This window comes from Aythya ferina, assembly GCF_964211825.1.
Source record: "Aythya ferina genome assembly, chromosome: 6".
Taxonomy (NCBI): Eukaryota; Metazoa; Chordata; class Aves; order Anseriformes; family Anatidae; genus Aythya; species Aythya ferina.
In genome coordinates, this window is record NC_140303.1 from 40077837 (window position 1) to 40091910 (window position 14074).

At 35.4% G+C, this 14074-nt stretch overlaps 1 protein-coding gene across 22 annotated transcripts in view; it reads right to left on the reverse strand.

The window, feature by feature from the left end:
• The window catches only part of NEB (nebulin), a 120218-nt gene that overhangs the window by 30735 nt on the left and 75409 nt on the right, over positions 1-14074 (reverse strand). For all 22 annotated transcript variants that reach the window (XM_084523897.1, XM_084523882.1, XM_084523898.1 and 19 more), the window contains 22 exons: positions 13711-13818; positions 12674-12781; positions 11948-12052; positions 11756-11860; positions 11468-11566; positions 11153-11263; positions 10873-10977; positions 10094-10198; positions 9560-9664; positions 8999-9103; positions 8572-8676; positions 8350-8454; positions 7712-7816; positions 5797-5901; positions 4059-4163; positions 3779-3886; positions 2580-2684; positions 1780-1884; positions 1553-1657; positions 888-992; positions 666-776; positions 88-198 (listed from right to left, as the gene is read on the reverse strand). In XM_084523897.1, the coding sequence (XP_084380023.1) occupies positions 88-198; positions 666-776; positions 888-992; positions 1553-1657; positions 1780-1884; positions 2580-2684; positions 3779-3886; positions 4059-4163; positions 5797-5901; positions 7712-7816; positions 8350-8454; positions 8572-8676; positions 8999-9103; positions 9560-9664; positions 10094-10198; positions 10873-10977; positions 11153-11263; positions 11468-11566; positions 11756-11860; positions 11948-12052; positions 12674-12781; positions 13711-13818 (2331 nt within the window). The remainder of the gene's footprint in view (positions 1-87; positions 199-665; positions 777-887; positions 993-1552; positions 1658-1779; positions 1885-2579; positions 2685-3778; positions 3887-4058; positions 4164-5796; positions 5902-7711; positions 7817-8349; positions 8455-8571; positions 8677-8998; positions 9104-9559; positions 9665-10093; positions 10199-10872; positions 10978-11152; positions 11264-11467; positions 11567-11755; positions 11861-11947; positions 12053-12673; positions 12782-13710; positions 13819-14074) is intronic.

A 14074-nucleotide genomic window follows, 5' to 3' on the forward strand; every position in this document is an offset into this window, starting at 1 on the left:
CCAGATCTATGTAAATTTTTTTTGTCAGCTGACTTTGATCGAATTTTCTTACATGAACTGCTTAGTTCATAAAAACACAAAACTTACTGTACTCTGTTTTTTAGCAACTTCCATGGCATGTTTCACTTCAGGAGGCTCCAGCATGACAGAATAATTAGATTTGCCTTTCTCCTTCACAAACTTCTTTTTATAGTTTGTCTGTTGAGAGCAAGAAGAGGCATGAGTTTCACGGTGAGGTAAATGCTACTGAAACTTGGAATTAAGTTCACTGAAGCTGTTAAGACAGATAAAATGCAGTCTCCTGATTCTCATATCTTATGATCCCCAGCTTGTATGTCATAATCTACACTTTAGATTACAAAAAATTGCTATTTAGAGGTGATGATTTATGTTTAAACTGTTTTCTATTAAAAATGAAATCTGGATTTGAGGATACCCATTAGAACTCCAGCCTGTCACTTTTCTCTAGAGTATTTCAACAGCTACCCCAAAAATGGATTTTGCTCTTTGTTATTGTCGCTTTCTGGTAGGAATTTTTCTTTGCTGACTCCTTGGGCATTTTATGGCGAGCCTCAGCCATGTAGACTCAAATATGCAATAGTCTAATCAATTGTAGGTACCACTTAGTAACTTCATCATAAATTGGTATTGCAGTAGTTACTTACTTCGCTGACATTCTTGGTCACTTGTTTCACATGAGCCGTGTCTCTTGTCTCAGGCAGGGTTGTGTAAGACCCATGCGGTAGCTGTTTCTTGCTGTGTTCTTTGTATTTGTTCTGAAAGCACAGAATTAAAATAGGTAAAAAACAACATGCACACACACACACAGAGCCGACATATTAAAAGGATGTACTTAAAAATGGCTAAAGAACTGTCAGATGCGTTACCTCAGATACCAGAGAGCTGACATTCTTAGCCAGGAGGATCTGAGGTGTATCTGGAACAACAAGGCATGTTCCTCGAGCTTTGTTGTGCTTCTCCTTGTATTTTACCTAGCAGTGAGAAAAGATACCATTTTAAGCAGTGTGTATCTTGCTTTGTAATGATTTCCAAAGAGATTACTGTAGTTGTCACTACTTTTTAGTGCAAAAGTTTGCAGATCATCTCCTATTTGGATTTTTTCCAAAACAAATTTGTTCAACCCTGCACATTCCTGTAGCTCTCAATTGTAATTTCATTAATATATTTAATATATTGCTAATAATTCTTAAAGATGCATTGTTGTAAGCACATGCTATACCTGCAGCTTTTTTTGTTTTGTTTTCTGCAGGTAAGATTTTCATTTCAATAAGAGATATAGAGATATATCAAAGGTCTGGGGTGTTCAGGCAATATTGAATGTTAGTATTTATTTAATATGAAAAAAGCATAAACTAAGCCACTGACATTTACAAGACCAAATTTATTCATATTTTGCTAATTTATTAATGAAATAAATCAAATGCAACTGAGTACCATTTTTCAAACTGTCATTCTTAATCCAATCATATTGCCAGTAAAGTAGCTTACATAAAATTCAAGAAAAACAAAAATTGAATGCTCAAGTACTTACATCACTTGACAAGATGGCATTATTTAAAGCCAGTACTGTGTTTTTATCATCTGTGACAGAGAGTTTGCATCCCTTCAGGAATTCCCGGTCCAGTTTGTATTCATACTACAGAAATTAAAAACAATAATAAATAAAAGATTAAAAAAGGGAGTCCCAGACATTTTTTTTAATTTTGAAAAACAGAGATGTGGGGAAAGGGTCTATTCAGTTTATTCTGATTTTCTTACATCACTCTGTTGCAGAGATGACTTGGCTGCTTGAACGAAGTCAGGCCTATCAGCAATCCAGTGCCAATGAGCCTTGGCTGCTTCATATTTCTTCTTATAATCAAGCTGTTCACAGAGAAACATGAACAAAAAAAAAAGTCAAAGTTGTATACTTTACAGATCAAACTGATGCAAATTATTAATTGTTCCAGACTGAAAGATAAGGCAAGATGAAAGAAACGGCATCTTCATCAGATTAGGGCTTTCCTCTGAATCATGTGCAATCCAGTAGGAGCCCACTTGCTCTAGTTACTCCACTGCTGGGTCAAGAAAGGAACATGAATGACTGGAAACTGTCGTAACTTTGAGGAAGGCAAGTGCTTTCAGTTATTTGCCTGTTGCAGTGGGTGTAGGGCCACTGCTAATAGAAAACAAATGAGGACTTCCCATTAAGCTCTTACTCTGTCTACATAACATCATCACACACACACAAAAAAAAAAAAAAGCAGGTATATTTATGCCTTTTATGCCTCTGTCAAAAAAAAATAAAATAAAATAAAATAAAAAAGAAGAAGAGGGGAGCCAGAATAATAGTAGATGTGTGACAGGGAAGGAACCTCAGGTGACCTCAAGAACTTTCAGGAAGGAGCATTTGCACATGAAATAAATTAACACATATTTTATGCAGCAGCATAAGAATTAGAAGTAATGTCTGAGCTCAAAGAATTTAAGTGGAATTGAAAATAATTTCCCTCAGTCTCCGCTGCTAGTCCCAACCACTGTCCATAAGAAAATTACAGTATTCATAAAACTGAACTCACGTTGCTGTTTAGCTTGTAAGCATGCCTTGGAGTCTTAATATGAACAGAATCTGCTACAACATTGCAGTGAGATTTATTCCTCTCATACACTTCTTTGTATTTCAGCTAAAGAAAGACAAACATAAAAAACATTTACAAAGATAACACATAAAAGCTATAGTCAACAAGAAAAGCAGCAAAATATTAAAACTATAATACCAACAATTGCTTCTGTAAAGATAAAATCTTAACAGAATAATAGCTTAACAGAAAAATCTTAACAGAAAAATAATTTATATCACTAAAAATTTGTATCAATCTTCTCCTGGAAAGAAGGGACATGTTCAGCATCAGTATCCTTTGAATGGAAAATGTAGCAGGTAAAACTCACCATGAAGCACAGACTAAGTTTTAACAAAATCTACACATGAACAGTAATTCTGTCTGTTTCTACTTTTTTGTACCCAATACAGTATGTTTAAAGAAATTTATCTTCTCATAGGCACATTCAGGGCTTTCCAAAAACCCCTGTATAGAATTTCAAATTCACCATTTAGTTTGGAATAAAAAAAACATACTTCAATTCACAGATCACTTTCACAAATCTTTGTCTCTTAATGATCCACATTAGGATCTGGATAATATTACTTTTCCCCCTCTAGACTTGCTCACTACACAGAGGATCCATACAGCACCTGAATGAGTCAGCTGGTACCTAGCCCCACAGCACTACATTGAGTTACAGAAGTGCTACTATCATCATTTTATCTATGGAGATATAAGAAAAAACAATACAAAGGGCAAAGAGAAAACCTAGGCTAGAAGAGGGAATCAGGACCCGGACTTCCAAATCCTATAACATTATCCATTTCACCTTCCTTTCTTTTTCTTTATAGCCTTCCATTAGGAAGTAATGGAAGGCTAAAACACATACTTATGGTAGGTCAGAAAATTTACTTTACATATTCACAATATCTGTAGCAGAAATATATAAACACAGTAATGGATGACGTGCCTAACTCAAGGCTGCACAAAAGTCACTAACCAATACAGAAAGAAAACCCAGATGCAGAATTCCCAAGTACAATGCAAACAAAATAAGTTCACTCTAACAAGAAGCTTTTTTATGACAGGTTTGCACACAGGTTAAAAATATTACTTATCACAGCAAAAAGTTAATTAGATATTTTTGATATTACAGACAAGGATGATTTACTTACATCACTTATTCTGTCCTTGACCTTGCGCACGTGCAGTAACATAGGTGTATCATGAATCGTAGTATAGCCCTTAGGCTTCGCTTTGTTATACTCCAACTTGTAGATAATCTGAAGACACAAATCATAGATCATATTATTTCTCCAGTCTTGGTATCAATGGAAAAAAATCAAGATAAGATACATTTTTTTAACTGACTACTGAAAACGCTGTATTTTTATTATTTTTGAAGGTCAGAATTCAGAGAAGGAAGTATGCTTGGTGGGGACCGACCACACTTACATCACTAATCTGTTTGTTCACTTTTGTAGTCCTTAAGTGTTCTGGAGTATCCACAACTGTAGTGTACTTATCTTTCTTCTTTTCATAGTCTTTTTTGTACTGAACCTGGTGATTGGCAAAGAGAATACATTAACCACCCAAACCAAGACAAAACATCTTCAGGAGATAAAGTTTTACATTCATTCACAAAGTTGCAAAATCCTCCCACCAAAGCCAGTGAAAGTTAAACATGCACAAGAAACCAAACTTTGCAAACCCCTTATTTGCCTTAGAGGCTGCCTATTTGCAAGATTAATTTTACGTTTATTTCATTGGGTCTAAAAACTGTTTCTATCTTAAATTTCCACAATTGGGTTAAAAAAAAACAATCTTAGCAGAATAGTGACCTTTTGAATTCATAACAGGACATGATGTCATTTTAAAATATTAATTTGAATAGAGATAAATGTAAAACATCTTATACTACAGAAGATAAAATATAATGCCAGACTATTTTAAAGGCATCGATAGCAGAATTTCATAATTTCTTCCTTAAAATTCATCTTATCCTACTCAGGACTCTGTCTGGTTTTCAGAGAATTTAGTGAGAACAGACCGTACATCAATAATAGCAATTCTTTGTAGATAGCCTCAAGGCAGGTGGAAAAGGTTAGAATACATTTTTTAAAACCTTCATCCTCTATCTTGTATCAGAAAATAAAACCATGCTTTTAAACAAGACTGAGACAGACAAAATATTAAAGAAATTTATATACAAACAACAAATCAAAACACAACATCTATTCAGAGGAACATACAGGTTAGGCAGAGTGCTATTTTTTTTCTTCAAACGTACTCAAACTTACCTGCAAGGAGTTTTTAATGAGGTAATAAACAGAAATCCACCAATCAATTGAACAAAAATGTCTAGTAATGATCTTCAGTTCCATAATACTAACAGACTTTATTAACTGTGCTCATCGTGACATCTCCCTCACTCTCATGTGATTGGTTTCTATTGTTGCATTTCCAGTGTATAATTTATGTATTATATGCCAGTTTCATCTGAGCCAGTCACGAATCATTTTTGTCATTGAAAGGAGCAAAACAAGGATACTGCTTAGCAGATCTGATTTCAGAGCAGATATCAATATATATCAATCATGACTTTGACTGCAGACTTGTGCACAGTACTCTTCCTACATCACTTCCAAGGTCACTTAGAAGTGAGACATAATTCTCTTCTGTATCTAGGCACAATGTGTCACCGTTCTCAAGCAGAGTGGTAGGTAAATGTTGTAATCTACTCACCAAATTACTTCATCATAATCCTACCGAATTAAGGAATTTATGTTATGGGGGGTGGTCAGTCCAAGAAATGGTGGCAGAATGAGAGTTATGTTTGGAAAAGATGAGGAACAGCTAATATACAGTATCTTAAAATGTTAAAAAATGTGGAAAATGCTCTTTATGTAATTATCTGAATTATTACATAGAAGGATATATATCAATTATTTGTAATGAAAGGAGGAAATGGAGGCAAGATCAGCCTGAGCCGGGTGAAGCTCAACTCACAATAAATATTTTTTCAGATAGTCTGTTCTCAAAGCTATTTTACCATAGCCAGCATTAAGCACATGGAGAAAACTTTGGAGTCTGATATCTGTGGATACTTAAGAGAACTCACAAGCATTAAATATTAAAAGGCCAAGCAACTACATTGTATACCGTCTCCTACAGCAGCAGTTCTTCATATTACCTGGCTCCATAAGTATGTGTTGTAGAGAGCTGTCAGCATATCTGGCCTCAGAATTTCATTACATCCATGTTGCAGGAGCATCTTGGCAAAGGATTTATATTTTTTCTGTGCATGCAAATGGCAACGAAGTACAAAAGAGACTTGTGAACACCGTAAACAAACAATAACACAGCTCTAGATCCCAGACACTTTGAGAGTGGAGAGATTTAGGCAAAGTACTATATGTATTCATTCACATGTGCATACAATTCACATCGATATAATTAAAAATGTCAAGGGTATACATTGAAAGATTTTAATATTATCCTATTAAGGAGATTACGAAAATATTTTTGGGGAGATAAAGACGAATTATAGATAACGACAAGGGCACTCAAAGATCAATATGCTGCTGCTGCTTATGAGTAAGAAGATAACATTTGTGAAAGTCATTGAAAGAGCACTAATAAATAAATGCATGGTACAACATGCATTTTTTTAAAATCTCTCTAATGACTTCAACAGGCTTCAAGATCAGAAATTAATGGAAGATGATGTCAATTGATGCACAATATATGAAAGTACATACAGCAGAGATTAGCTCACTCAAAAAGTAATAACTCTTTTTGGGTGGCAAAACAAAGACTGTCTGATCTGAACTAAAAACATCACAATATCACAGGTGAAACCTCTGATACTGCCAGCTGTAGACGTTTCACACAGACAGAGTAGCTGTGAGTGAACCAGGCACTTTCTGGCAGCACTGGCGAGTGCTCCTACAGTACCTGACTGCTCAGTGTAGTCCCCCACTTGGCCAGGAGATTCCTAGGATCATCCACAATAACGCTGTACCTATCTTTGAGCTTCTCATAGGCAGCCTTATATAATTTCTGCTCAGAATAGCATAATACATCGTAACAAATTAAAAGAAGAGAGTGAAGACACAAAGAAATCCTGAGATCACAGTTCTAACCTTTTAAACCTCTTTATATGCAATACTTAAAGGCTGGGATTGAAGTTCATGTCCAAAATAGAAAAAGATATTTAAAAAAAATAAAAAGAGAGAGAGAGAGAACAAACAGGAAAAGAAAAAGAAAAAAAAAAAAAAACACAGATATTTCCAGGTAACATATGCATTTCTAAAATTCCGCTGGAAGGCCTAATTTACAATTTAAGGACACCTACATCCTATTCCTGCCACTCTTCAATAAGCCATTTTATAACCTACTTTATTCATGAAAAAGAACTGCTGAAACAACTCTATATGCAGCTAGACTCTTGATTTGAGTACAGAGAGAGCACAAAGAAATGCAAGGGTGAAATAGAATATTATATTATCATCAGACTTTTTGCAAGTGAAAGCTATAATCCTTCATCACAAAAACATCATTCATAACAGAAGATGTTTAGGCAAGTTCATTTCAATGTCTGGGACCCCACTGGCTATACTTTTTCTCATCTATTCTTATCAGATTAATTTTTTCCTTATTTGCTCTACCAAACAATAACAAGGCTGAATATTAACAATGTTCCACAACAAGTTCTGGCTCATTGCTTATCAAATTGAGTATGAAATTATAGCAATGGTACTGGAATGGTATCTGTGATGAACCAGTTTTTCTTTTACCTAGAACACATAATAGCATAATGCCTTCACTGACAAGTAAGCAATGTTTCTTTCAGGAATTTCAAAAAAGGAACAGGGGTCCAGATTTCACTTTTTAGTCACTGTAAACCTGCTCTGTTCTAGTACTCAGGCATATCATAGGTGCAACCTTATATTTCTTGATTTTAGTCTGAACTTAAGACACCTTTAGTTCTGAATCTATTTTTATTTATTTACCGTTTCAAAAGGAAGATGAACCCTTGACTATTTATTAACATACACAAACTTGTTACTACAGTATGAGACTCTACAGAAATCTTTATCACTTACCCCATCCATCAATTGAGTTGCATGTTTAAAATGCTTGTTAATTGGAGAGTCAGCTACATAGTTAAAATGAGACTTAGTCTTTTCAAATATCTCCTTGTACTTACACTGGAGAAAAAACAAACACCAAAAAAACAATATATTCCAAAGTTAATTCAAAGTTCAGTAAGGTAATGAAAACCTATAATTTTAGAAACTATTTGCAGCAAAAACATGGTAGAACTATTGCATATGTGTGTTTACCTTAACTACAAGCAAAAAATATTTTAGAGCAAAATAGTTGTAAATAAATAGTAAATAGGAATAAATGGTAAATGGTAATAAATAGCTTACAGGATGGAGCTGTCACATAGAGAAAACAATGGAAGATTCAAATGTTCATAATTTTAAAGCTAAACTTAGAATCACTAGAAAAATTATTTTGGAGCAGATATCTTTAGAAGGAACAGAGAGGATAAGTAAAAGATTGCTTTGCCTCTCTTTTATAGTAAGAACTGAAATTTTACATGTTATATCTTCAGTTCTGTCACAGCAGATTCATATCAATGTCTACGTCAACTGGATACTCCTGAGAAACATTTAGCTACAATATAAGCAAGCATCAAATAATATTTAGCAAAAATTCAAACTGTTTTACTTACCCCACTGTAGAGCACTTTATTCTTTTCCGCCAGAGCAAAATCTGGAGTATCCCATGCATAGCAGCCAATGCCTCTGAGCCATGATAAGTCTTCCTTGTATTTAACCTTTAGAAAAGAAGTAAAAGCTGCCTTCACTTTCTCAAGTAATAAGACTTGTTTTTCATTTTGGAAACCTACATATAAAGTTTCAACCTCTCACATCTAGGAACTATATGAACTCACATCACTAATAGCATCTGTGACTGCGCGATGATGGAAATGTTCTGGTCGGTCTGGGATCGATCTCCAGATTCCCAGCTGGCTCATATAGTTTTCCTTGTATTTCACCTTCAAAGAAAATTGGAGAATGAAAAGAATTTGAGAACACAACACTCCATCCCATGCAATTTTAAAATTTTCTTTTTTTCTTTTTTTCCCGAAACATCAGAAGTAAAACCGTGTAAATAAGATTTACTTTCATTCACCTTTTTAAGAGCAAAGGCAAGCAAGTGCCTTTTATCTTTCAAAGAAGGAAATAAATTAATGTTAATAGTGCTGATCATATTTTTCTAATTCTTCGACACAGTCAAAAAGAGCAATAGCATAAACAGCATGTTATAGGTTATTAAATGACAAACATTAATTAGGAGTGAAAATCTTATATACGTACACTGCTAATATCATCAGTGACCTTCCGATGATAGACGATATCCAAAGCATCTTTCACTGTGTGGTATTTCCCCTTAGTATTCTCAAAGGTTTCTTTGTAGCGCAGCTGGTAAGAAAAATAATAATATTGAATTAGCAAGATCTCAGTGACATGCAAGTCAACTCCTAAAACCATACTGAGATGAAAATACCTGATAAGAGGTATTCTATCCTGGCTCCAGCGTCAATCATTTCACTCTAGTCTGCACTATTTGGCAATTTCATGTATACACAACTTATTTTAAATCTACTTTTTCTTTTGTTTTAAGTCAGTACTTCTGTGCAAGGCAAAATGAATTATAATTATGAATGATAACAAATGAGAGAAAGCATTACAGTGACATCAAGGTAAAACTTAATCTCTGTCTTATCAAATGAAAATATAAACAGAACAGAGTGACAGTTTATTAGCCACACTGAGATTCTCTAGGCTTTACATGCTTGTTTGCCATTGATCCTTTTTTTGCACTTTTCTGAAGAAAACAAGAAAAAGCAGCAGAGAAAGTTTTTATGGACTACGTACATCACTGGCATTCAGGTATGCTCTCTTGGCTCTGATCAAGACTGGTGTGTCAGGGATAGGTGTGTATTTATCCTTCATCTTCTCATACTGGGTTTTATACTTCGTCTAAAAGAGACAGAAAAAGGGAGAAGTTACTTCTTTAGTCTTTGAAGCATTTTGCTAACCTGGTGTAATGTTAACACCAAGAGGTGCTACACTGAGTGCACAAAGTCATTCTTGCAAAGCTCTTCTGTCAAAACATTGTGAAACAAGCTCAGCTCTTCAGCTCTTTCAAGGTATTCCAGATCTTAGAGCCAATCCGCCACATACTCTGCAAACAAGTTTATAGAAGCAGGTGTCTTGTAAAATACTTAAGTGTAAAGAAATGTGTACTCATTTACCCCAATTTATAAAGGAAATGTGGAACTTAAGCATAAGAGACACCATACCAAATAAAGGGTAAACAGTTTTGAGCCTTTAACCTGTCAATAACATTAGAAACAAAACTTTGAAACAGTTCAGCATAGAGTTACCAAACAAGACCAAGTATCTTACCTCACTGACCATGTCCTTTACATGCCTAGCATGTGTGAAGGCTGGAGTCTGACCATCAGCATGGTGGTGAGGTCTCTCTTTTGTGGCAAGCTCCACATACAAGTACTGCAGCAAGACAAAAAGAAGAAAAAAAAAAAATTCAAGTAAGTTTTACTTTATCACCTTGAAAGATGATTGTAAGTTCACAATGCATACATAACCACCCAATTTACCCCAGGAGAAAATACTGTCTTCTTTCATATTCCATATTATCTCAGTTCATCTTTCTCTACTAGTACTCCCAATGTTCTGTAAATGCCAATAACGTGCTTACAAAACCAGAAGTCAAATGCTTCTGACATCAGTGACCTCTCTGCCCTAGATCTACACCTAGCTTTAGATAAAAGCATCCAAAGAGCCTGTTTTTATCTGGTGGGTAACATCATTTTGAACTAGAAGTACAGATATTAAAGTGCTATATGAATAAAGAAATGATGATGAGTAAATGGTAGGTGGATAAAAGCATTTATTCCTCTGACAAAGTTAGAGTTTCAGAGAATTTGAACACAACTGTAGCACAGTTCAGTGATTTGTTTCAGATGGACAAAGCCAGATATGTCCATTATAGAGACATGTCCAACATGAAAATTCATAGCCACTTGAAAATGAATGATGGCTATTTTAAAAAGTGATTTCTAGGATTTGATATTGCTTTGAAATGACCTGGAAAGATTTTGGTGTACTCTAAGAGAATATTAAGAGGGATCCCCAATTGTTTTCTAACAGTACAAATTTTTCACCTGGCTCTGTATTTTTTGTCCTTGTTTGGCTCTTAAGAAGTCAGGTGTATCAAGGATGGAAGTGTATTTTGTCTTCAGCTCCTTGCCTGCAGCTCTGTAAACAAGCTAGAAAAAGACAGGTGTGAGAATTATTTCTTATGCTACGCATACACATTTAGCAGCTGAGCAATCACAGCTTTGCAATTATAGCATCTCACATATTTATGAAAAAACAGTAAGAAGATCTGAGCGTTATGTAATTATAGCTACCAAAGATGGACAAAAATAATATAGAGCTTACTTCACTCAAATGGGTTTTTAGTTCCTGAACTGTCCTGTATCCTGGAGTATCCAATACCACGCTGTACTTATCCCGCATCTTCTTTGCTGTATCTGTGTATATGTAGTTAGACTGAAAAATAAAGGCCATATCACTTAGGAAGCTTTTATTCTTGGTAGCAAAGAAAATTTTACAGCATAACATAACAACACTTTGAAACAAATGACTAGATGCATAGCAAGACATGTTGTCACAAGTCTTTACTCATTGTCATAAGTTTTATTTCTTGGAAGTACATAGTACACGTCAATAAATCTATTGTTGTTAGAATCTTACCCAAAGCTTACGCAGCTGACGAGCACGGACCATATCAGGAGTGTCATATAGGAAGCAACCTAAGCCCTTCAACCAAGTCAGATCCTCTTTGTATTTAATCTATGAGGCAATTAGAAAAAGAAAAACCGAATGTTAAGGCTTGGTTCATTAATCAGTCGTTAAACACAGATATAAAGCATTTATTTATTACATAATAGAATGCAGGTGATAAGCAAAATTCTGCTTTCATTATAAAAGTATTAGGCCTGCTGTATTCAGATACCAGGTATCTTAACAGAAGTTGCTTACATCACTTGTGATGTCTCCAACATAGCGGCAGTGCAACACCTGGGGAGTATATGGCAAGGAAATCAAGTGTCCCTGCATCCTGAAGAAATCTGACTTGTAGATCAACTGAAAGACAAAGTAAAAATAGCATTTCACGTGTTTGATTATGAACATTCCAAATCCCTTCTGTTTCTCTGTTAGAAAGACACGTACATCACTGACAGCTTCCTGTGTTGCTTTGACTTGACGGATTTCAGGTGTGTCTGGAGTGGTATGAATCTTGTCCTTGTTCTTGTGGTATGTTGCCCGATACAACCTCTGTATTAAAAGGAGACAGCTACACGTTAAAAATTTAAAATGGCAAGAAGTTTGGCAGAATGTAAGTATTTGGTTTTTTAGGCCAGCTGTTTTGCTATGTATTAGAGCACTACTGGGAAAATGGGAGCAAACATACTATCTTCTAACCAGGCAAAGGTTTTCCACATTTGATAGGAGCATCTCTAATATATGGAGAATCTAAGACTCAAATCCTACAAATATGTAAATACGTATATTTAATTTCCATCCTATTAAAGTCAATGATCAAAGAAGTGAGTACATATGTATAAAACTCTACAGATTCAACATCATAAAGATGCAATAATTTCTGTGCATCTTTAATCAAACAGCAGCAGAATGGTTAATAAAATTAGGCTGCAAGTGATTTCATATGATGGTAACAGTTGTACAGGACTATATAAAGTCAGTGACAAAGAACTTTAAAAAGCCATGCCCAACTGTAAGGGTGAACCAATGATCCCTTGCCTTTCTTGATGGTATTTGTCTAACCTGTTCTTAAAAACCTCAGTGAACAGGGATCCTACAGTCTTCCCACACAATGTGTCCTCATAACCCTCATTACAAATACAAATGAAAACAAATAAAAAATGTTTCCTGTACCTCATTAATGACTTGATTCACTTTCTTCACATTTTCAAACCCAACATCTTTAGGTCCCAGAGTATAGCCCTTAGCTTTCATATGTTCATAGGCTTCTTTATATTTCAGCTATGAAGTGGCAAAAAAAAAAACACAAAAAACCTTTTAGTTAGAACAAAAACATTTAGAAACTAAATTTGCTTGTGCTTTTACTTACACTGCAGTTCTGACAGCAATTTAAGCAGATTTTTACAAACAGATTTTTGGAGATTGTCAAATGAGATTTAGCTACATGAGAGTTAAATACACCAGGCATCATCACTATTTTTACCTCTATAACATGGCCCAAGTTTAATAACATTGTAAATTTCTCTTGCACCTAATAAGACATCCATAACTACCTAAGGAAACTTTAATTTTGATAGTAATTGCTTCAGATAGTTATAAAGTTCAATAACATTTAAATTCTGTTAAGGTAAACAGTATCAGTGCTGGGCCCTGAGTGCACTAGTAAGAATTTATTGTTCTGACTGGCCACACCTAGGATGTCAGTCTTTGCCAGAGCTATGCTGTAGATGTATCTGTCTTCAGCCCTGCCTCTGTTCACAATTTCTGGATGGACCTTGGTCCTATATTGCAAGTAACTTGTCTCCAGCCCTGTTAGCAGCCCTGTTTCTAGCCCTGTTTCTTGGATTTACCTTGGACCTATGTTGTAGGTAGCTTGTCTCCAATTTCTGTCCTGTCTCCTGCAGCTCCTGACTGGACCCATGTGGAAGGAGCTTGGGCCTCACCTTGTGTGAGGCTGTAGATGTAAGCTGTTATCAGAACCCTGCTCTGCCTACCCTACTCAGTGGGACTTCACACTGGCTGATGAGGTCACTGCCTGTGTCGTGGTCACCATCAGCTCCTGTCTCAGACATACGCATGGAACTCTTGCTGCTCTTTGACAATCACACTCATATTTGAGAAATGACTGCCTCAATAATTGTTTACTCCTAGAAAATTGGCATCAAATATTCCCTTGAGACTCATGCTGTATGACTCAGTACATTACTTACATCACTGCCAATGTACTGGACATGTTTAGCATGCTGAAAGCCAGGGGTATCTGTAGGAAGGCTGTATCCAGTAGGTAGAGCTTTCACACCAGCCCAGCGATACAAGTTCTGTAAGGTGGTGGAGAGAAGGAGAGAGAGAAAAGGAGTTTGAGACAACTGTGTACAATATTTGAGAGTATTCAATAGCTAAACAGGAAATCTCTTATATACAACTGGCAAAAGATTTCCCACATAACTGTATTATAATGCATACTTGCAGATTAAATAAGGACATTTTCCCACTTTAATTTTAGAGCAGTGAAATCTAACTTCTTTGTCTGAAGAGCTAAAGACCAACTTTTAAAGAATTTGTGTTTTGAATATC